At 41.3% G+C, this 23,373-nt stretch overlaps 1 protein-coding gene across 1 annotated transcript in view; it reads left to right on the forward strand.

Moving 5' to 3' along the window:
* Window positions 1-19,620: 19,620 nt before the first annotated feature.
* Window positions 19,621-23,373, forward strand: part of MRPS35 (mitochondrial ribosomal protein S35) — a gene marked incomplete at its 5' end in the record, with an annotated part of 29,483 nt that continues 25,730 nt past the window's right edge. Inside the window, 3 exons of the mRNA XM_082480072.1 lie at window positions 19,621-19,774; window positions 21,767-21,810; window positions 23,039-23,206. Of these exons, the coding sequence (XP_082336198.1) occupies window positions 19,621-19,774; window positions 21,767-21,810; window positions 23,039-23,206 (366 nt within the window). The remainder of the gene's footprint in view (window positions 19,775-21,766; window positions 21,811-23,038; window positions 23,207-23,373) is intronic.

Consider the following 23,373-nt stretch of genomic DNA (forward strand, 5'->3'; position numbering starts at 1 on the left):
AGTAGTGGCTCTCGATTGGGAGCAACCCATTGTAGATATACTCACCGACCTCACAGACCTAAACCCCTTGATTAATGGATACTGTGGGGCTATCCCTTGCCTCGAGTGTGGAGTATCCCCCATTCATAAACTGACCAGCGGCTGGCATCCGAGCTGGAATGTAAAAATTGCGGAAGAAGGTGGTATTGCTTATCTGGGAGAAGGGAGGCAGAGTGTTTTAAGTGTCGATCCCCGAATACTTACCGTAGTCAGAAACAGGATCAACAAGCTGCTAGTATATTGAAATTGGTGTGTGGAAAGAGGAATTTGGTCCCAGACACCTGGGACGTGTGGGAGGAGGACTGGGAAAAGATGAAAGAACGTTGTAAAAGGAGGTTTGTGTGGAAGTCGAAAGAGCGACGGAATCATAATGGACAATAGTCAAGGAAGTATCATTAGAAAGAGTCCCCTGGGCTGTGTGCTTGCCCACTGGAAGGATATTGCTGGAACTCAGAGGACGGAGAACAGAAAGACCCTTATTAAATACTGTAATCAGTGGTGGCCACTGTATAAGTTAGAAGATGGAGCTAAGTGGCCGCTGAATGGATCATTAGACTATAATACTCTTTTGCAATTAATGTTATTTTTGAGAAGAGAAAGGAAGTGGGATGAAGTGTCATATGCAGATATGGTTTTTTTACCCTCCAAAACCATCCGGAGTGGCAAAGGGACTGTGGAATGGTGCCGCTGCAGGACCCTATGGTACTCAGTCTCGAGCGAGAGAATAATAAAGAACTTAAGGGTAAATTGAAGTGGTGCTGCTCGGCATGTAGTATTGGACAGAGGTGTACTAAAATAGACAAGATTCACCAAGCACCAGAACAAGATCTAACTAATTTGCTTAAGCCTCCCCCTCGGTCACAGGAACGAGAAGTGGACTCGGATAGAGGCGCCTCTCCTCCAGACAGCCCTGTATCCTCCCGTACTAGGAGAAAGCATACAGTTTTACAGGCACCGCTCCGAGAGGCGGTAGGGCCTGACGGAGGGACAATGTTAATCAAGGTACCTTTTTCCACTACCGATTTGGAAGCATGGAAAAGGGTTGCCAAGGATTACAGAAATGATCCAGTAAGTGTAACCAAATATTTCCAGTTTATTATAAAACAACATAATCCCGATTGGAATGACTTATAATTACTATTAGAATCTATGACGGAAACAGAAAACCAATTAATTTTAAAAGTTGCCAGGGATTTAGCTGAAGACAGGAGTTTACAGGAGGGGATGTTAAAAAAACACCTCTCCCTGCAGGATCCAAAGTGGGACCCGAATAGGTCAGCACATATGGAAAGGTTACAAGCATATCAAGGATGGATTATAAAGGGAATGAAAAGGGCCATTCCCAAGACTATCAACTGGTCAGCATTATATGCAATTAAACAAGGCCCTTCCAAGTCAGTCACCATCTGAGTTCCTAGACCAACTGAGGGATGCGATGCGCTGCAGTACACCGCTGGGTCCTGGGTTAGAAGTAGGAATACAGCAATTAGTTTCTTTGTTTTTAGGCCAGTCTACAGGAGATATTAGGCGTAAGCTCCAAAAGTTGAGTCCCACAGAAGGCAGGACTCTGGAGGTGTTGCTGGATGAGGCATGGAGAGTGTTCTGTAACAGAGAAGAGGATTATAAACGGGGACAAAGAAGGGTGGTGGCAATCATCAGGGAGGAGGAAGAAAGAAAATCCAGACAAGGACTGCCTTGATTAGGCAGGAATCAATGTGCGTTGTGTAAAAGATTTGGACACTGGAAAGATAAGTGTCCAGAAAAAAAGAAAAAATAAGGAAAAGGGACGAAATAATCAGAAAGGAAGAGTGTTGGGCCACGTGAAAGTAGATTGATGGGGACCAGGGGAATCTACCCTAGCGGATTCACTGGTTATAATGAAACTAGAGAAGGAACAAAAGAAAGAGGAATTTCTGGTAGACACAGGAGCTATGTATTCAGTTTTAAACCAAGCTTTGATGCCTTTGGGGAATGACTATATTGTGGTAAAAGGAGCAACTGGCCAAAGTGAAAAGTCATATTTTTGTGAACCTTTGAAGTATAAATTAGGAAAACAATGGGGCATCCATAAATTCCTGTACATGCCCAAATCTCCTAAAGCACTCTTGGGGAGAGATTTACTAGAACAATTGGGTGCGGTGATTAAGCCTGAGAACGGGGAAATTACTCTGGAGGTAAACGATCAACAGTATATCCAAATAATGAGTTTATCCTTAGCTGGTCCTCCCACAGAAAGAAAAATCAGTGAAGATGTCACGAACCAGGTGTATCCTGGGGTTTGGGCCACTGATGTGCCCACGAGATCAAAGAATGCCCCACCGGTTGAAGTCAAACTCAAAGAAGGACAACAGCCAGTAAGAATCAAACAATACCCTCTGAGGAAGGAGGACAGGGAGGGAATCTGGCCAATAATAGAGAAGTTCTTACAACTGGGGTTGCTAAAGGAATGTGAATCTAATTTTAATACTCCTATACTACCTGTCTGTAAATCTGACGGGTCATACCGGGTGGTCCAAGACCTACAGGCAATAAATAAAATAACTGAAGACTTTTACCTGGTATTAGCAAACCCATACACCTTGCTGACTGTATTAACACCTGAGCTAACTTGGTTTACAGTTTAGATCTGAAGGATGCCTTCTTTTGCCTCCCTCTCCAAGAAGCCAGTCAGAAATTATTTGCATTTGAATGGGAAAGTTCTAAAAGTGGGCGCAGAACCCAGCTTACCTGGACGGTGTTGCCACAAGGATTCAAAAATAGCCCTACTATATTTGGTAATCAACTTGCAAAAGATCTAGAGTCCTGGGAAGCCCCACTTCCTGAAGAAGGGAAACTGTTACAATATGTGGATGATATCTTGATTGCCACCACGACAAAAGATGCTTGTATGACTTGGGTGGTGAGTCTGTTGAATTTTCTGGAGCTCCAGGGACACTGGGTATCCCAAAGAAGGCTCAAATAGTGCAGTGCAAGGTGATTTACCTAGGTTATGAAAACAGTGCTGGACAGAGGACTTTGGGACAGGCCCAAAAAGAGACAATATGCCAAACTCCGAGACTGCAAACAGTGAAAGAGTTACGAACTTTTCTAGGGATGACTGGGTGGTGTCGGCTGTGGATTTATAATTATGGGTTGCTTGTCAAGACACTGACAACTACCAAACAGAAACCCCTTAAATGGACTAAAGAGACCATACAGGCCTTCGAGTCGCTAAAGAAGGCTTTGATGTCAGCTCCAGCCTTGGGACTCCCAGATGCAAGTAAGCCATTTTGCCTTTCTCTCACGAAAAACAGGGAATTGCCCTAGGAATATTGGCGCAAGATCTAGGCCCGTATCGGTGAGCAGTTGCCTGTTTTTCCAAGCAACTAGATACAACTGCAAAGGGCTGGCCTGGATGCTTGCGAGCAGTCGCGCCCGTAGTATTAAACATCCAGGAAGCCCGAAAATTCACCCTGGGCCAGAAAATGACTGTGTTAGTGTCCCATACAACATCTGCAGTACTGGAAGTGAAAGGTGGACACTGGCTTTCTCCACAGAAGTCCTTGAAATATTAGCTATAATGGTAGAACAAGATGATGTGGAAATTGTAGTCACTAACATTGTCAATCCAGCTTCTTACCTCAGTGGGAATACAGGAGAACCAGTGTATCATGACTGTCTGGAGACCAACAAAGCAACATATTTGAGCCGTTCGTACCTGAAAGACAGTCCTATGGAAAACATGGAAAACTGGTTTACAGATGGGAGCAGCTATGTCCTAAGCGGTAAAAGGTATGTCGGATATGCCGTCACTACCAGTCAAGAAATAATAGAGTCAGGGCCTTTGCCCATGAATATCTCTGCACAGAAGGCAGAAATAATTGCTCTGACCCATGCCTTGCAATTGGCTCAAGGCAAAGCCGTGACTATCTATACAGACTCGAGATATGCCTTTGGAGTCGCGCATGCGCATGGAGCTATCTGGAAGGAGAGAGGATTATTGAATTCACAGGGCAAGAACATCAAGCATGCAGAGGAGATCCTGAAACTGTTGGAAGCAGTCCAACTTCCTAAAAAGTGGTGATCATGCACATTAAGGTTCACCAGAAAGTAAACTCAGAGTTGGGAAGAGAAAATGAGCTGGCAAACAGAGAGGCAAAACAGGTAGCCAAAATAAAGGTAAAAACAGAAGGGGCTCTGGTCCCTGACAGGCAAATCTCCCTAGAAGGTAAATCAGAATATACCAAGGAGGATCAGAAGCTTATCACGGATTTAGAAGGGTCATATAATAAAGAGGGGTGGGCTCTCACCCCACAAGGGAAACTAATCATTCCCTCCTATGTAACATAGTCTCTGGTAAAAGAAGCACACAGGAAAAGGCATTGGGGGGCAGAAGATATAAACACCCAATTAGCGAGATCGTAGCTAGAAATTTATACACCACTGTAAGACAAGTGACTCAGCAGTGTGATCTGTGCCTCCAGACTAACCCTAAGAATATCCCAAACCAGAAATAGGCCAAATCAGGAGAGGCAAATGGGCCTGGGCAACAATAGCAGATTGATTTTTCAGAACTCCCAAGAAAAGAGGGTTATTGATATTTATTGGTATTAACTGATACCTTTTCAGGTTGGCCAGAAGCATTCCCAATTTTGCGTGGCTATGTTCGCTATTTATGGCATTAGTAGAAATACTAATATTTGAGATATTAATTTGTGTAATTTTAGAAGTGTTTGTTTTGTGTTGCCAGAGTTCTGGGGATGCCTATGGCATTTGGACAAATATTTTGAGAAAATGTTAGATAAAGAATTGTTGTAGTAATATAGTAAAAGAATTTACTAATGCGTTAGAAAAGGGGGGACTGAGTCAGGGGTATGTGATAGAGACAATAACACATTGCATACTGATTGACTGGTAGTGATTCATAACCTAAAGGACAGGGCTGATAAAAATGGACGAAGCAAGAAGTCTTGAGATTGCCAAGGACAGCTCCTGATAACAAATAAGAGTATGCCTTGAAAAGCAGCTGAAACTAACCCTGCGGTCTGGACAAAGACCAAAGAAGAACTGAGTCTGCGCAAGGACACAAAGTTACTTGCGTTGATGAAGAGGAATCATCAGCCTTCATCGTCACGACCCTCAGCGACCACCACCAGGAGGCATTGCGCAAGCGCAGTTGGGAGGAGTTTATGAAAATGACTTCTTAGAGCTAATTTTAATACGAAGCGGGGACAGGTTATGCATATGTATAGGTGTATTGGGAAATCTTATGATTATGTAATTAAGTACTATATATATTTGAGAAGGCCGCTGCACTGGGCGTGCACTATTGTGGTGGGGCGACCCCCTGTGCTGCCCAGCACTGAATAAACATACCTACTTTACAACCTTCTCGGTTGTGGAGTCTCTGGAGTTTCATTTCCGCACGTCAATCATAATTGTTCACAGGGCTGAGATGTCTCACTCCTTGGAAAGATTATCCCAGAAAGTTACTCTAAGTTTTCCAGTTATATTTCCATGCCACTGAAAAAAAAAACCCTGTTCTTAGTTAAATCAACCCCTCCAAAACATTGTCCTTGGATGCTGTGTGATTCTCAGTTTACACTGTGCACAGAATTCAATACTGTGAGAAACATGCTCACTGTATTGAATTTTAGTCCAGGGCAAATTCGGTGGAGCAAAGAATATTTATTACAGTGCTGGGAGTTACACAGGGGATTTCTCCTCTGGTGACTCTTTTTTTCCTTCACAAACACTTGTTTTTATTTTGTATTGCTTATACTTATTCATGTTTCTTCTTGGAACATATTTTGCATAATCAATGAGGTTTTGGAACACAACCCATCCCCAATTTACATAATCAATAAGTTCTTGGAATGCAGCCTAGCCCCGAGCACACCCTCTCCCTTCCAGCAGCGCAGGTGCTATGCTTCCTCAGGGTTCTTCCTGGTAGTCATTGGAGGGAGGCTTGAAGTCTTTATCACCATGTCCCTCTTGTGCCTTCTTCATTCTTTAGAATCCTGTGGTTATCTTAGCTAACTACACTACCCTTTGTTCTGCAAGTTTCGGTACTTCCAACTGTTGCTTTTGTCTGATATCCTATCTATAACATTATCCCTTTTCAAACACATAGCAAGCACACACCCATCTTAGCTGAAGCCATAGTAAGCACACATTCATTTTAGCTGAAGCAAAATTACTTTGCTAAATTACTTATTACAAATACAGTATTCCAGATAGTACCTTAGGTGAGCCATTCAGAAGGACTAATACCAGATTGGAGCCAGAAAAATCCTTCTCCAGGCTTTTGCTCATGCTTCGTCCTTAAAAGGCCTTCTGCATCAGTTAATACTTTGCTGTATTAACTTTTCCAGATAGTAATTTCCTAAATGCAAATATTGTTGTTCGTTCACACCTATGACCTCTCATGAATATAACCATTCAAGCTCTAAATAAATAGCCAAAGTATGTAGGAAAAAAGCATTAAAAAAAATAACAATAATTATCTTGGATATTTTAGGGTTTAAAATCAGTTTACATTGTGAGAATAGTAGTACCCAGCTTCATTGCAAACACAGAAACGCAACATAATAGCAGCAGGTCTGAAACCACTGCAGAAATATAATCCAGAGCATCTGACTCCTATTTCTTGATCAAGGAAAAGATAATGACTTAGAGTTAAGATTTTATTAGACTGAGATTTGGAAGACATGAACTCATTCCTTCACACACGCTTCAAAATATAGTATATCACATCTTTGGGTCAAACTCTCAAAAGTCACCTAATTTATGACTTACGTGAAATGGAAACGTATGATTTCAGGAATGTCTAATGCTGAAAGTTTCACCAGTAAAATTATACAAGCATAAAAAGCTGAGCAACTGCATGTATACAAAAGTTTGGCTTTTATGGCTGGCCTCACTTATCTCACATTGAATCCTGATGTGCCTGATGCAGCCCACATGCTGAGCACATCTACCCCACAATGACTGTATTTAGCACTAGGCACAGTAAGTATGATAACTTATAACCAAAAGGCCAGGATGGGAAGCACAAGGAAATGTCTGGTTTTGAGATGCAGATTTGAACCCTTATTGACAAGGAGACACTTCTCAGGAAACTATCCTAAACACAAGACCAAACCCATTTTCCACCGGTATCACCAATGTCTCCTCTGGGGGTTCTGTTTGTGAAGAAAAGCATTCATCAGTCATGTAAGAAACGTAAAGAAATAATATGGAACCCAAATGCTAGGAAATATTTTGAATGGTAAATAATAGAAAAGATTTGAGAACACTCCTCTGTTCATTTCAAATTCCATTCTCGGGAATGGGTAGATCAAGAATCAGAGCATGAATTCACATTTTTCCTCTCTCTTCCTTCACTTCCCTTATTAAAACAAGCAAGCAGAATGATATCCTCCACTTTTCATCATCTTGCATTTGCGTACATTGAAAATCATGTGGAATTGGACCAAGCAAAATTGTTGTCTTGTCCAGTCTTGACTGGTTTAAAATAACTGTGAGTTATTTCCTTCTCATTCTGTCTTTTTCAGATTCCTCCCTTTTACAATGACTATAAAGTTTTTCCTTGCTGGAAAATTAACTTCCTGTTCCACTTGTTTCTCCTTCCTGCTTTCAACTCGTAACAGAACTTTACTTTTTAGTGATAACTATTAATCTGAACAGAGTGTGAAGAAATCAGTTTATGATCTTTTAAACAACTTGAGGGCAGCAAACACTTACTCTTTAAAAACTACTTAACACCATAAAATTTTTTTTAGAGCTGGTGTTACAGCATTCAAGAAGCACCATCAGGTAAAGTAGCAGAAATACAACTGACTGAGCTACTGTTTAACAAACTACCTAATCTATCTCACCTTTCCACTGATGAACTCAATCCAGGTGCAATCCTGGGGGAAAATTTGAAAGGAATCAGAGAAAAAATACTAAGATAAGTTCAATTCTTGCCAAGGTGGTGCAAATCACATATCTACCGAATATATTCTAAACCTAATAAAACACAAATATTTGATTAATAACCTGAAAACTATTAAAAATGAAGCAAAAGATCTCCAAGTATTCCAAAATAATAAATGAACATTCAAAAAAATAGATGAACATCCTTGAGTTTTAAAATGTTAATGTTTTTAAGATAACCAAACTCACATTCCTGACATCTATCTGCATTTATCAAAAATTAAGCTGCCAAATACATCAGTCTGGGATCTTAAGGTACACTTCTTGCTTCTTATGCATCTCTGCAAGTACCAGACTTCATCTAAATTGAGCTCTCCATTCGATGTAGGCAGACTCATTAGCTAAGCTGTAATGCAGATAACTCGAACAAGAACGCAATACGTAGATTCCAATTAATACTGCTCCCACTGTTCAGATCCTTCTCAAGAAACAGCACAGTCTTACCAAGCGACTACTATCAATCCACCAATATACTGCCAATATTCCGAACTGCTTCCCATAGTTGTTATGCTTTACCATGTATCTCATTTGAACTTGTGATAACAGAGGGTGGATCAAGAATCAGAGCATGAATTCACATTTTTCTCTCTCTTCCTTCACTTCCCTTATTAAAACAAGCAAGATATTTTTTTTCTGCCAGAAAATAACAAGCACTATAGATTCCCTTTGCCAAAAACAAGGGTAGCATTATCCGCTAGGGGAATGCATTCTAGAAGATGAAAGAAAATCATCACATTTGTTTCTTCAAAATAAAGGGGGGTTATTTAAATACAGATCAAATACCAACTGGTAACACTGCACTGTGTATTGGTAAATTCTAACACAATCCTGAAATGTCCTGAGCACCCTCATCTTTTGCAGGATTTTGCATGGTCAAGTCCATTGATGGCATTTCTGCATGAATATAAGATAAGAAAGAGAGGACAGTTTCAGACCCAATACTACTTTTAACCACCAATCCATAGGGGTTATGTAGCCCAAAAAGCTACCCAGGAGTATTCCACTTCTCCTACAGGTAATCAAATAGCTTCAGCTACTCTCTCCCAAGTCATTCCCAAGTCATGAATGTACTTTTTTGCACTCCTGTCACCTTTGTCAGCTGCTTCATCTTAACTCTGTATTCTGACTATCTATCAACAGTCTGACAATTCTTATCCCTTGTCCATCCCTCCCTTCCACAGCATGGAAACTCTGTTTCTTCTGCTAACACTCACAAAACCAAAACAAAACAGACATTCATTTAGTCCTTCCACCAAAAAAAAAAAAAAAAAAAAAAAAAATCAAGTAAAATAGCTTCTTCCTTTCAATTCCTTCCCTTTTTCCTATTTCCCCACGCATTCAAAAAAGGGATCTCTCTTACACACGACTATAAAATCCACCTGAATCTCTCTGAAAGCTTCTCTACACCAGGTTCAATCCTCCAACATAACTTCAAAGCCTTCCACAATTTGGCTAGTCTGTCTTCTTGCATCGTCATTGATTGCTAGCAGGTTAAAGGAGACAAAAATGCTAGTTTCATTACATTAACCTATCAATATGCTTCCCTCACTTTGGCTGTGGTACCTCTCAGAAACCAGTTTGCCAAATTTGATTTGGATAACCTTTTATTCATTTATTTGAATGCAAACAAGTTCTCTTCCCCACATTGCAATCCACAGAAAAAGGTTTTCCATTCTTAATATACTTGGAGCCTTAAGGCAGAGGAATACTTATACCATTATCTCATGTTGAGAGAGTTGGTAGGCAAAGTTTTGAGGATTGAGGGTAAAATTTACATGCAGCCAGCTTTCCCTTCACTTCGCAGGAATGGAACACTGCCCTCATCTTTTTATTGAATTCCATCATGCACATCCATAAAAACACATTGTGGCACTACTCTGCTGGGAAAGTCATCAAATGTTGCAATTAGTTATGTAAACAGGATTGCTGTTACTGTCTACATGAAAGGCCAGGCCCCATCCATCCCCCTGTAATTTTAAATTTTGTACAAATTAAAGTAATACATACATTGTTTGCTTATGGTTTACAAAACTTATCCAAACTATCTTTCAGCAAGTTATTAAAAGCATAACCACATGGAAAAAAAGAACAAACACCACAAACACAAAACGTCACACAAAGTAAAAAAAACAAACGTCTCAGGAGACCATTAATTTTTTCACAGAAATCAAAGACAATTACAAGTGATTGATGAACTCATCAAATATTAACATGGAAGCTGAACGGTAATAAAAGGGCAAGAGACTTGTGCGTATTCAATACACAGTGAACGTTCACGTAGCAATATCGTATAGCCCTGTCTTCCATCACTGAGTAATGCTAAAGCAAAGGACAGATGTGGTGTTAATCTGTAATTAATAAAATGAGCAGTGTCTAGTTCTCTTATCATTGCTTAATACTAGAAACTGATCTGTCATTAATTTAAGATTTGTAATGCAATGTAATGCTGTTGGGGAGAAAAATATCCATGTGTACAATGCACTTAAAATCTAAAGTAAATGTATCTTTTAAGATATTAGTGTAAGTTGAATTTAATTTGATACACTCTATAATTACAAAACGTATCCCTCAAGGCAAATTCCAGTGAAAGGAAAATATAGCTCATCCTCCTTATTGCGTTTTTTTATGCCATCACTGCAATGATCAAAATCAAGAACACTGAAGTTCATAAAAATGTTAAATATGGAGATTTAATTTAAATACTATAGAACAATTGCATCAAGAAGAGCGTGGCCAGCAGGTCAAGGGAGGTCATCCTCCCCCTCTACTCTGCCCTGCTGAGGCTGCCCCTGGAGTATTGTGTCCAGTTCTGGGCTCCCCACTTCAAGAAGGACAAGGAACTGCCGGAGAGGGTCCAGCAAACGGCTACTAAGATGATTAGGGGATTGCAGCATCTTTCTTATGAGGAAAGGCTGAGGGTCTTTTTAGTCTGGAGAAGAAAAGACTGAGGGGGGATCTTATCCACGCTTATAGATACTTAAAGGGAGGGTGCAGAAGGATGGGACAAGTCTTTTTTCAGTGGTGGCCAGTGATAGGACAAAAGGTAACGGGCACAAACTTGAATATAGGAAGTTCCATCTTAACATGAGGAGGGACTTCGTTACTTTGAGGGTGGCAGAGCACTGGAACAGGCTGCCCAGAGAGGTTGTAGAGTCTCCCACTCTGGGGACATTCAAGACCCGCCTGGATGCCGCCCTGTGCAACTGCTGTAGGTGACCCTGCTCTGTCAGGGGTGTTGGACTAGATGATCTCCAAAGGTCCCTTCCAATCCTGACCATTCTGTGATTCTGCATAATTGAAAACAGTAAGTTTGAACTTTGGCAGCTCATCAACTACAACTTATTTAAAAGAGTACATCTATGGAAATATAGTGACAATGAAGGCTTTCAATGTCCATCTCAATGCGACTAATAACATATTACATTTAAAACAAAGTTAAGTTATCCAGAACATAACTACGGGTTTTCAATAATAATTTTGTTTCAGACTGCTCATTTGTTTTCTGTAGAAAATGGCTGTAAAATTGTTGAAGGCAATACTTATAACCAGCACAATTAACCACGAAAATACAGGAGACAAGGCTGAAAAATTCACTGTAAAAGAAAGATCCGTGGTCTAAAGATATCTTTTTTAATTTAGAGGACTACTTAAGAATTGTAGTAAATTATCAATAAATTGCAATAGTATCTTTAATACATTTACATTTGATATTTCACATGAATAACTAACTGGGAAAAAATCCAAATAGGCCATATCCTGAATGATTATATAAAAGTTTACATTACACTTGCTTTGGTAGAAATATTTATATTTAAGAGTTACAATAATTTTATATATTTCTGAGGACACTAACTCCGATGCAATGAAATCCTAAAAGTAACAGAAGGAGGGGAGGATGCCCCTTTTCTTAGCAAAAGCAGCCTAAGTCCTCACTCCTTCCAGCTTGAGGTAAGACTTGTGAGAGAGCATTTGGGTAGCAGAATACTTCCAAATTACAGCCATGATTTAGCACAGCTCCAGAAGAATCTGTCCTTGCTTGGGCTCTAAGTAACAGATAAAAGTTTGGAGTCAGGCAAAATGTAGATACTGTGCTGTATGTTAGTTTTCATAGGTTTAAAGCCAGTAACACACCCCTCTGCTTTTTTGGAATCAGCTTGTTTTCATCTTTAAACGTGGTCACTGTTAAAAATGGACAGATGACAGGTGATAATCACAGAGTACAGCATTTCTCTGGATTCTCAATTCATATCTGAATACTGTGCACAGGCAGCCCAGCATGCTGCCAAACTAAAAGTACGTGTAGGAATCCTAAGAATTAAGGTGTTTTCTGCGAGGGTTAGGGTCAATTTTAGGCTCGTTGTGCGAAACAAAGTACCGGGAAAGGATCTCTTATTAAGGTCAAAAACTAGAGAATTACTGAAAAGAGGCAAACTATACAGAGTAGCACCTGTGAAGTTAAAGAAAAGCACTCTAAGTTGCCTGGGGAATAGGATTCAAACATAAGCAACTTATCTTGGTTGAATTTGAAGAAAAGTGAGGTGGAAGAGGAAAAGAATCTAAGATGATTCACTTTAAGCTGCACACAGCCATAGAACTTTTTATAAGCTAATGTCCCGGTTCCAGCAAGGATGGGGTTAATTTCCCCAAGGAGCCGGGAGGGGAGGCAGGTATTACATACCACAGTGACCATGCCCAGCTATAAGAGGAGCTAGCCGGGGCGAGGGGGGGGCAGTTGCCACTCAGGGGCAGGCTGCAGTCGGTGTGCTGCGAGGCGTACTGTAATCGCGTCCTTATATTCCTTTACCGGTGTTATTGTTTTCCTTTCTTCTTCCCTTTGGCTGTTCTGTTTAATTACGCTATTTCAACCCACAAGTTTTGCATTTTTCTGATGATTTTTCCCATGGCTGTGGGAGTCGAGCAAGCGGCTGCGTGGTTCTTTGTTGCTGCCTGAGGCCAAACCACAACAGCTAGGAGAGAGCACATTAGCGTGCGTGCATTATTCACAATTGCTTACCCAAGATTCATGGTACAAAACCGTGAGGAGGTGTATGCCATAATCGTAGTTCTGCCTTCTTAGTGGACACCTGAAAATTCAGAAACAAAGCTAGTCTTTTTGAAATCAAGCCACTGTAACATCCTTTTGAATAAAACATTAAACTTGCCATCAAAATTTCTCATTTATAATGTAGGAAATCTTAGAGAAATGTGTATTTGATTCACAGGCGTTTCAGAATTACACACAATCAAGAATAACATCATGAAAGCATGAATATTAAGAACATTGGAGAATGGGCACCTGCAAGTCAGGAGGAAAATATACATAATGCAAGAATTTACAGATCTTCGGGAAACATTAAAAACGTTTTTGCCATCCGTGCCATGGTGGAGTCCAACGTACTTTAGTCTGTACTTGCTTAAAACCTTATTTTATTTTTTTTCCCCAGACCTAAAGAAAGGATGATGATTGGTGAAAACAGCCATGAAATACAGTGTAGAACAGAAGATCTAGCCAACAATTTAACAAGAAAAGTTTATGTCGATATAGCTGTAAGTCAAAACATGATCACAAGTAAAATCTGTTGGGATAAGGCACAGTCCTGCAAAAACAGCTTGTGTCTTAAAACTTGTCATCAAAACCTTCTGCTGAGAATTTAATGACATTAATCTCTTCCTCGTACTAATCACCCACAGCCTCCTGTCTCTTTCTCACACTCAACTCTTCCTGCAGGCTCCTTCACCACCTTTTTTGACACAGAACAAATTGAATCATGCGAGACTACACCTCAGATACTCTAAAACCACTCATCTGAATGACTATGGACTGTGACTATTTCAGCAAATAAACTTTAAAAAAGACTCAAGCTTTTGACCTGTATTTCTTTCATAGTGAAAGAGCCTCAGTTTAAAAGTAATCTAAATACCAGCCTGGAAAATCCCATATTAAAGAAATGGATGTCACTCAGAGCGTAGGCCTTAGAAATATCAACAGGGACATTAAAAGTTTATTCTGGAACACGGCATGACAATTCACAGATCCTCTAGAATGTAAGCTCCTCTCAGCTATCCACACGTTTTAGCCACAAAGAAATCTTGCTACAAAAATGAAAACTGTTGGTAGCACAAGCGGTCCCAGTAAACTACCCCGATTTCCAAGTCTAGTCAAAAGAGATATGCAGAATTTTATCTTCCTACCACTGAAAGCAGCTGTGAAATAAAGTGTATTGCGAGTTTAGGAACACATATGTATTTTCTAAAACTCTTCAGAATTCAACACAGAAAACAAGTTTCTCCCATGCAGCCTTCTGAACATAACTGTAAATAACTACAGTGATTTATCTAGAAAATTAAAACATTGAGAAATGTCTGGACACCGATGTCCCAATTTTTCTTGCCTGAAACTCTTCAAGTCATTATTAAAACTAACAAAACCTGTTTGGGAAACATGACGACGACTTTAAAATAACAATTGAGACTTCTAAATACAGAGCTTCAATAACTAGCAATATTTAACAAGAATTAGATTTGACCTTATGTAATTTGTCCATTGCAGTTTTAACAGTTAACAACAGGAGTCCTAGTATGTTTATCTTAAAGTCATATTTTAGCCTTAAAAATACAATAATTTACTAAGACAATAATTGATACTACTGGAAGACACACAGCCCTTTCTATACTGTGACCATTGCTACAGGCATTTTTTTTTCCTTCTTGTAACCGTACCTGTCTGTTGTAATGTTGAGCATATCTCTATCCTTACAGTACCGCTCTCCTACCAGTTTAATGAGCTTCTTCTTTGCATGGTCATCCAAATTCAGGTTGGAAAGTTTAACCTTCAAGTACAAGAGAAAACACCTGTAATTACTTGGATAAATCCAAGCTCTGCACCCTGAAAATATTTTGAGATAAGCACATTTTTTATCAAGAATTAAAGGGAAAGCTGTTAAGTATGCATTTGCAGAATTTCTCCTCATTGTCTCACATGTCAGAAGCGTTAACACAGGCAAGTATAACCTCAACGTTCAAACAATAAATTTCATTTCATACAAATACCAGAGGGGCTGGGGAAGAATATTTCTACTCAAACTGTTTTTTTTTCTCCCCACAAGAAAAAAGAGCTGTCAGTTTAGTTTACGGCTGTATTTCATATTCACATGTACAAAACACCTGCAGCTGGATCTTGTTCTGGTACTGGCTTTCAACAACAAGAGATCGCTTCTTACATTACACTAATGTGTAAAAATAAGATAAAATTCAGAGTGTCTTCTAAGTAAGAATGTTCCAGTGAGAATATACAGCAGGACTTCAGGAGTTCTGTAAAGCTGTCTAGGCCATTGCTTAGTATTTCTAGAATTCACTAAAGATATTAAGCATTAATATAAACCAAAGATTTATCAAGTTTTACATATTAACACCATTCTCCATTTCGTCTTCATGTGCATAAACTGACTTACAAGGTTTCTGTCATAAGGATGCAGATATAGATACAGAATTCAATTAATTAGTCTTAAGTTTGGAGCAATTATTGGACATTGCTATTAAGAATTTTGGCACTTTTTTTTTTCCTTTTTCCACCCACTGTTAACAATGGGATGGATATTCTGTAATTTAAAACTTGTAAAATTAACAAAAATCTTGTGGAAATCTGCAATTGAAAGGTTTATTTCATAATTAGCACTAGTAAGTGAGCACTATCCATCATTCATAAGAATGCACTCTGACCACCAATTGTGTTGAAGTGGATGAAGTCGTCGTGACATGCTGTATTAATAATGAAAAGGTGAAATACATTACAGGTATGTTGTACTTTGAAACAAATAGACGAAAGCTTTGCCTCCACCTGTCTAGAACAGGCAAGGGAATCTTTGGCAGCAGGCTGGCCAACGTGGTGAGGTGGGCTTTAAACAGAAGGACTCAGGGAATGGGGTCCAAAATGGCAATGATCATGCTATCGCATCCAACTGGGGAATAAGACAGGCCAACTAGAGCAGTGACAGAAGTTCCTTAGGTGACTCCCAAGATGAACCAGAAGGCCAACCACCTCAAAGGTGTGTATGGCTATGAAGGATCCTCTTGCACCCCTCCAGGGAAACCTGCATGCTCGATTACCTCTCCGAAATGCCTGTACACCAACGCACACAACATGGGAAATAAACAGGAAAAACACAGAGATCTGTGTGTGGTCACAGGGCCATGATCTCATTGCAATTACAGAGACATGGTGGGATAGCTCATGTGACTGGAATGCTGTCATGGATGACTGTGTACTTTTTAGGAAAGACAGGCCAGTGGGGCGAGGGGGTGGAGTTGTTGTCTACGTGAGAGAGCATCTGGAATCTTTCAAGCTCTGTCTAGGTGTGGATGTTGAGATTTTATGGGTAAGAATTAAGGGGCAGGTTAACATGGGTGACACTGTTGTGGGTGTTTACTACAGACCACTGGATCAGGAAGAGGAAGTTGATGAGGCCTTCTACAGACAGAAATAGACTCACGATCACCAGGCCCTGGTTCTCATGGGAGACTTCAACCACCCTGATATTTGCTGGAAGGCAACACAGCCAGGCACACACGGTCCAGGAGGTTTCTGCAGAGCACTGATGACAACTTTTGACACAAGTGGTGGAGGAGCCAACGAGGAGAGGTACGCTGCTGGATCTTGCGCTAACAAACAAAGGAGTAGTTGGGGGTTTGGAGGTTGAGGGTAGCCTTGGCTGCAGTGACCATGAGATGGTGGAGTTCAGGATCCTGCATGGAAATAGCAGGGCAAAAAGCATGATTACAACCCTGGACTTCAGCAGAGCTGACTTTGGCCTCTTCAAAGAACTACTTGGAGGAATTCCACCGGTTAGGGCTCTAGAAGGTAGGGGGGTCCAAAAGAGCTGGATAATATTCAAGCACCACTTCCTTCAAGCTCAAGATTGGTGCGTGCCTGGTAAGAAATCAAACAGAGGAGGCAAGAGACCTGCACAGATGAGCAAGAAGCTTCTACAAAGAAGGAAGTTTACAGAATGTGGAAAAAAGGACTGGCCACTTGGGAGGAATATAGGAATGTCGTCAGAGCATGCAGAGATGCAACAAGGAAAGCTAAGGCACACTTGGAACTAAATCTGGCAAGGAATGTCAAGGACAACAAGAAGGGCTTATTCAAGTACCTCGGTAGCAAAAAGACGACTATGGAAAATGTGGGCCCACTGCTGAATGAGCTGGGTGCCCTGGCAATGGAAAATACCGAGAAGACAGAGTTACTGAATGCCGCCTTTGCTTCAGTCTTTACTGCTAAGGCCAGGCCCCAAGAATCACAGACACTGGAGATAAGAGAGAGAGACTGGAGTAAGGAAGACTTGATTGTCAAGGACAATCAGGTTAGAGATCATTTAGGAAAACCTGACACCCACAAATCTATGGACCCCGATGGGATGCACCCATGAGTGCTGAGGGAGCTGGCAGATGTTATTGCAAAGCCACTCTCATGGGAGAGAGTTCTCATGGAGAACGGGAGAGGTGCCTGAGAATTGCAGGAAAGCCAATGTCACGCAGGTCTTCAAAAAGGGCAAGAAGGAGGACCTGGGAAACTACAGGAAAGCCAGCCTCACCTCCATCCCTGGAAAGGTGATGGAACAGCTCATCCTGGATGTCATCTCCAAGCATGTGGAGGAGTGGTCAACATGGATTCACCAAGTGGAAATCATGCTTGATCAATCTGATAGCCTTCTATGATGGCATGACTGGCTGAGTGGATGAGGGGAGAGCAGCAGATGCCGTCTACCTCAACTTCAGCAAGGCTTTTGACACTGGCTCCCATAACATCCTCATAGGTAAGCACAGCAAGTGTGGGTTAGATGAGTAGACAGCGGGGTGGATCGAGAACTGGCCGAAGGGCAGAGCTCAGAGGGCTGTGATCAGCGGCGCAGAGTCTAGTTGGAGGCCTGTAACTAGAGGTGTTCCCCAGGGGTCAGTACTGGATCCAGTATTGTTCAACATATCGATCAATGACCTGGGTGAGGGGACAAAGCGTGGCCTCAGCAAGTTTGCTGATGATACAAAACTGGGAGGAGTGGCTGATGCACCAGAAGGCTGTGCTGCCATTCTGTGAGACCTGGACAGGCTGGAGAGCTAGGTGAAGAGGAACCTAACGAAATTCAACAAGGGCAAGTGTAGGGCCCTGCACCCGGGGAGGAATAACACCATACATGGGCACAGGTTAGGGGCTGACCTGCTGGAAAGCAGCTCTGTGGAAAGGGACCTGGGAGTCCTAGTGGACAAGTTGACCATGAGCCAGCAATGTGCCTTTGTGGCCAAGAAGGCCAATGGTGTCCTGGGGTGCATTAAAAAGAGCAAGACCAGCAGGTTGGGGGAGGTTATCCTCCTCCTCTACTCTGCCCTGGTGAAGCCGCATCTGGAGTCCTGTGTCCAGTTGTGAGCCCCCCTGTACAAGAAGACCAGGGGACTACTGGAGAGAGTCCAGCGGAGAGCTACAAAGACAATCAAGGGAATGGAGCACCTCTCTTCTGAGGAAAGGCTGAGAGACCTGGGTCTGTTTGGCCTGCAAAAGAGAAGACTGAGACGGGATCTCCTCAATGCTTATGAATATCTGAAGGGCGGGTCACAAGAGGATGGAGCCAGACTCTCTTCCGTGGTGCCCAGGGACCAGACAAGGAGCAACGGGCACACGCTGGAACACAAGGAAAAACTTCTTTACTTTGAGGGTGACAGAGCACTGGAACAGGCTGCCCAGACAGGTTGTGGAGTCTCCTTCTCTGGAGATTTTCAAAACCTGCCTGGATGCGTTCCTGTCCAACCTGCTCTAGCAGGTGAACCAGCTTTGTCAGGGGATTGGACTAGATGATCTCTAGAAGTACCTTCCAACCCCTACCATTCTGTGATTCTGTGATATGGAAAGCTTTCAGCCTGGCAGGGGATGCAAGTATGTTGCTATAAAATCTCTAACACCTGCACATACAGGTTCTGAGAAGCAGAAAAAAAAAAGGTTAAATTTAAGAAAAGCAGCACTATCTAGCCCAGATTTACAAACATGACAGCAAAATCTTTTTTTTTTTTTTTTTTTTTTTATTGTATGACAAGGCTGAACCCATTTGCATTTTGCTGGAGAAATCCACAGAGCTTCACTTACAATGGTCGCTGAAAGAGCTTGTCCGCACTTTGGGGATACAAAGGCACGTGGAGAGTGATAAGTTGTTTTTTCACCTGTGACAGAAAAAAAAACGACTTCGGGAAAAAGCCACCGGCAGAAATCCCCATCCCAATCTGGAGGCTGGTTGTGATCCCAAGGCCAGAGCAGGAGCTACTTGACAAGAGAGCCGGCACCAAGACGCAGGAGCAAGGCACTTTTTGAGCATGATACTACACCGCTCTTCCACTCCTTACTCGCCCTCCGCCCCTCTCCCAGAGGCATTAATCTCACTGCCGGGGTTTTGTCCCGCCCCGGGCGCCTCCATCGGCTCTGCACCTCCCTTCGCCGGCCGTCTCGCTCCCCTCTTCCCTCCCGCTAGTGGGCGGGGAAGGGCGACCATTCGCCTTTCTAACTATTTTGGCCCGAGCCGGCTGCCGTCCTGCCGGGAGGCTATTGGCGGCGGGGGGGGAAGTCGCGCGCGGCAGGTTCCGAAGATGGCGTCCGTTAGTGGGGCGGCGCTGGCAGGTGCGGGGAACTGGGCTGTGTTCTCCCGGTGCTGCGGGAGGGTCGTGGTGACGCCTGTCTTCGGCAGCGCGGCTTACTCCTCCGCGCCTGCGGTGAGCAGCAGGGAAGGCCAGCGGAGAGAAGGTGAGGGCGGCCCGGCCGGCTTTTCGGTGTTGGCGGGGGCAGGCGTGCAGCCGGTCGGGGGCGGGGGGTTCAGGGCTCAGGCTGCGCCTGGCTCCAGGATGGCGAGGCCTGGGGACGGGCGGGGGAGCTCGGGCACGCGTCCCTCCTCACTTCCTGGGTGCAGGGGACTCTGTAAAAACATGTTTTGTGTTACAGCTCCTGGGCCAGAGAGTCTTTGGTAATAACAATAATAGAAGAACTTTACCGTGTAGGGTATATATTTTAGCTGTGTAAGTACTATAAATAGTCTGAAGAAAGAAGTGAGTAAATGGGTGTTTGCTAGACAGATTTTCAGCTCAGGATTACAGTGGTACAGTAGACTTTCAATGCGTTGTCTGGTTTTAGGTATTCCCAGTGAGAATTTCATCGTTTTCTAAGGGATATATACTCACACTAAACTCACTTCGTGCCTGGACTCAAGCTGAGCTGCTCAGGCTGTTCCAAGTGTAAATGGAAACTGTTGGTCGGAGTTGTGCCAACATTTTTGCAACGTCTGGGTGGGCATTTGTCATCTACAGATTCAGGAGCAGGCTAGGTTGCTGAAATGGCCTTTAAGTGATGTCTGATATTGTGGCTGATAGCAGGAGTAAAAGATGTCCTGACCTGGAATTATAGATGTTTGTAACAGAAATAGTAAGATTGGTATGAATTAAGTGTGTCTGGTTTTGAAAGCACCACAAAAAATGGTAAATCAAGGGATAAAAGAATGCTGTGTATTAGCTGTTGCAGAGCCCAATATGTATTTTTCACTTTAAGTTTTTATATAGTAAGAAGAGGACAAACAGAATTGGATCCATAAAATGTTTAGATAAAGAAAATAAAAGAACTGAAATTCAGAAGTTTTTTCAAGGCTTATGTAGGATAGGGTTGTAAGACAAACAAATGAGGCAAATAGGACCCAAACATCTGCTCCTAAACTGTTTCTTGCTAATTGTATACTGTATCATAATGTGGCAACAATTAAAAACCAAACACCCCACCCTCTGCCCCCAAGCTCAAACAGACACTTGAAAATAGATGTCGTCAGGTTCACCTTCATTTATCTGACTGTTACACAGGCCATGTTGTTTTGATGTTGGGTTTCTTTTTGAGGAGGGGCTTAATTAATTAAATTAGAGTTTGAAGAGGGGGAGGAAATTAAGACAAGAAGTGAAACTCTCCATTTAGATTGAAAATCTAGTGGTATTTGGTATCTTGGTGCATCCTTTTGAGTCCCTGAAATCAGTTGGCTAAAAAGTTCAGCCAAATGGTGGCTCAGGCCTGCTAAAAGGGAGTAAACTCTTTCACTTCTCTGGGACTGCTCAATAAACCAGATCAACATGGTAAAATGGTGGAAAACAAACCCATTGGTTTGTTTCCCATCCGCAACTCAAGATGAAAAACATTTTGATGTGCTAGACTGTTTATACAGAGGTTAGATGAGCTTGAGAGTGGCACAGAGCAGGGTGTGAAGATTTGCTCTCAGAAGGATGGAATGGAGCCATGGGATTCTCCTTGTGGTAACAGTGAACTGTTAGGTTTAGCAGTTTTGTACTGCTGGTGGAAGGTGATTTGTGACTTAACAGCTATGTGGGAAAGAGCAAAGGAAGCATAGTAATGAAGGCAAAAGTGTACTTCCACTCATCTCATTTTTATTTCCTCCTGCATCAGGCTGGAATAATTGATGTTAGAAAAATGCAATTAGGCATGTAACGACTAATTTATTGTTAATGTGTTTCTAGGATAGACCCAGGCAAAATGGCTTCCAAGCTTTTTTTTTTTTATCTTAAGTCTCAAAAAATAAATAAGCAGTCTGCAGTATAAGTATCTGATCTTCCCCTTCTACATAAAGACTGGGAAGTATTAATATATATTGTCTTTGTAAAAGGAAAAAAAGCATACAGGATTGTGCTGCTTTTTTCCCCCACAAAACCATATAATAGTTTGTATTGAAAATGTTTCTTTTTCTTTCAGCTTCAACACGGAGAAGAGGCAGGGCACCACAGTTCATAAGATCAGTAAGTACTGGAACTATTTGCAGTTAACTCAGAGGTGTTTGAAAAAGTTTTTTAAGCTATATCTTAACAGTTTGTACAGGAACCCCTCTGCAGTCAAAACCTGGTTAAACAATCCACTGTGACTGTTCCAGAACCAGCACCTAGTTTCTTTAATCTCCCAGCTGTTTTCAGTCTGTATTCACATAAGGCAAAAACTTTAACAATAGCAAGCTAACAGTTAGATTGTATCGACACCATGTATTGCAGGTCTTAAAAGTAACTTAAAGTTGGATTTAAAATAAAAACAGTCATTTTAATGTTGTTTTCAGTATGAGTTTACAGGATTTGTAGTGGTTCCTTTCTGGTGTAATAAAAATCTGATACTGTGCATAAGTGAAATTGTTCTTGGCACAGTAGAATGAAAACTGATATCTGAACATGTAATTACTGAAAATTTTCATATTCTACACATAAATTTCAAAATAGCATATTATGTGTCACGATTTTTAAAGGCAAATAGTAAAAGTGAAGCTGGCATGTATTAAATTTTTGTTTAACTTCCGAGAGCAGATTTAATGATACACCAAACTAGTCAGACCAGCTGACTGCATATATCCACTTATATAACCGTATCTAAATTAAAAATTAAGGTTTTGGGGAAAGAAACAGTGACTTGCTTTTTTTCTTTTTTTTTTTTTTTTTTCTTTTGAAGAGCATTTGACTGAAACCTTGGTCAGTTATTGGAAGATATAAGCTATTTCTGTAATATAGTAATACATTGTTCCTATACTGGAATTTCCATAGCAAGTAATTTTGGAGTTATTAATATCTATTTCTTTTTATATGAACTTCTTCAGAATTTCAGGATTCTAGAATTTTAAAACTCTTTTTCTTGTCCCCCACCAAATACTTAGGCACTTTAGGAAATAGACTTTACAATTAAATACTGGTTTGATTCCCCTTCTTCCCCCTGCTGATTTATCACAATGCAAGAAGATGGTAAGTTCTTCTTTCTAAGTATTCCTGAAATAAAATGCAATTGAAGATTAGGAAAGGTGAGCTAGCCAAGCTTTGAGAGGCTATCTTTTAAAAATTCCTTTACAAATGAGCACTAACTTTTGATGTAAAAATATCTTGAAATTTCTAGCTGTGTGAATTTATTCCTGAAATAACTTATGTGTGTTGCTCCTGCTTTGTCTCACAAAACAGCGTATCTCCCATCAAACTTCTATAATTTTCAATTTATTAGCATGTACCTCCCAGAACTGAGAGGATGGCTGTTGATCAGGACTGGAGCAGTGTTTATCCAACAGCAGCTGCTTTTAAACCTGCCTCTGTTCCTCTCCCAATTCGAATGGGTTACCCAGTAAAGAGAGGAGTACCTCCACCAAAAGAAGGCAACTTAGAACTTATAAAGGTAAGACACATGCCATGGGTTTGTGGTAACTTTCAAAATTAGTATTCATTGTGACTGCACTGCTTTGATTGTAATATTTGTATTGGGTACTGTTTTATATGATTAAATAGGATAATACTCTATTTAATTTCTAAATTACATGGTAACAAATACAAATGTAAGTAACA

Source organism: Vanellus vanellus, assembly GCF_965231255.1.
Source record: "Vanellus vanellus genome assembly, chromosome: 1".
Classification (NCBI taxonomy): Eukaryota; Metazoa; Chordata; class Aves; order Charadriiformes; family Charadriidae; genus Vanellus; species Vanellus vanellus.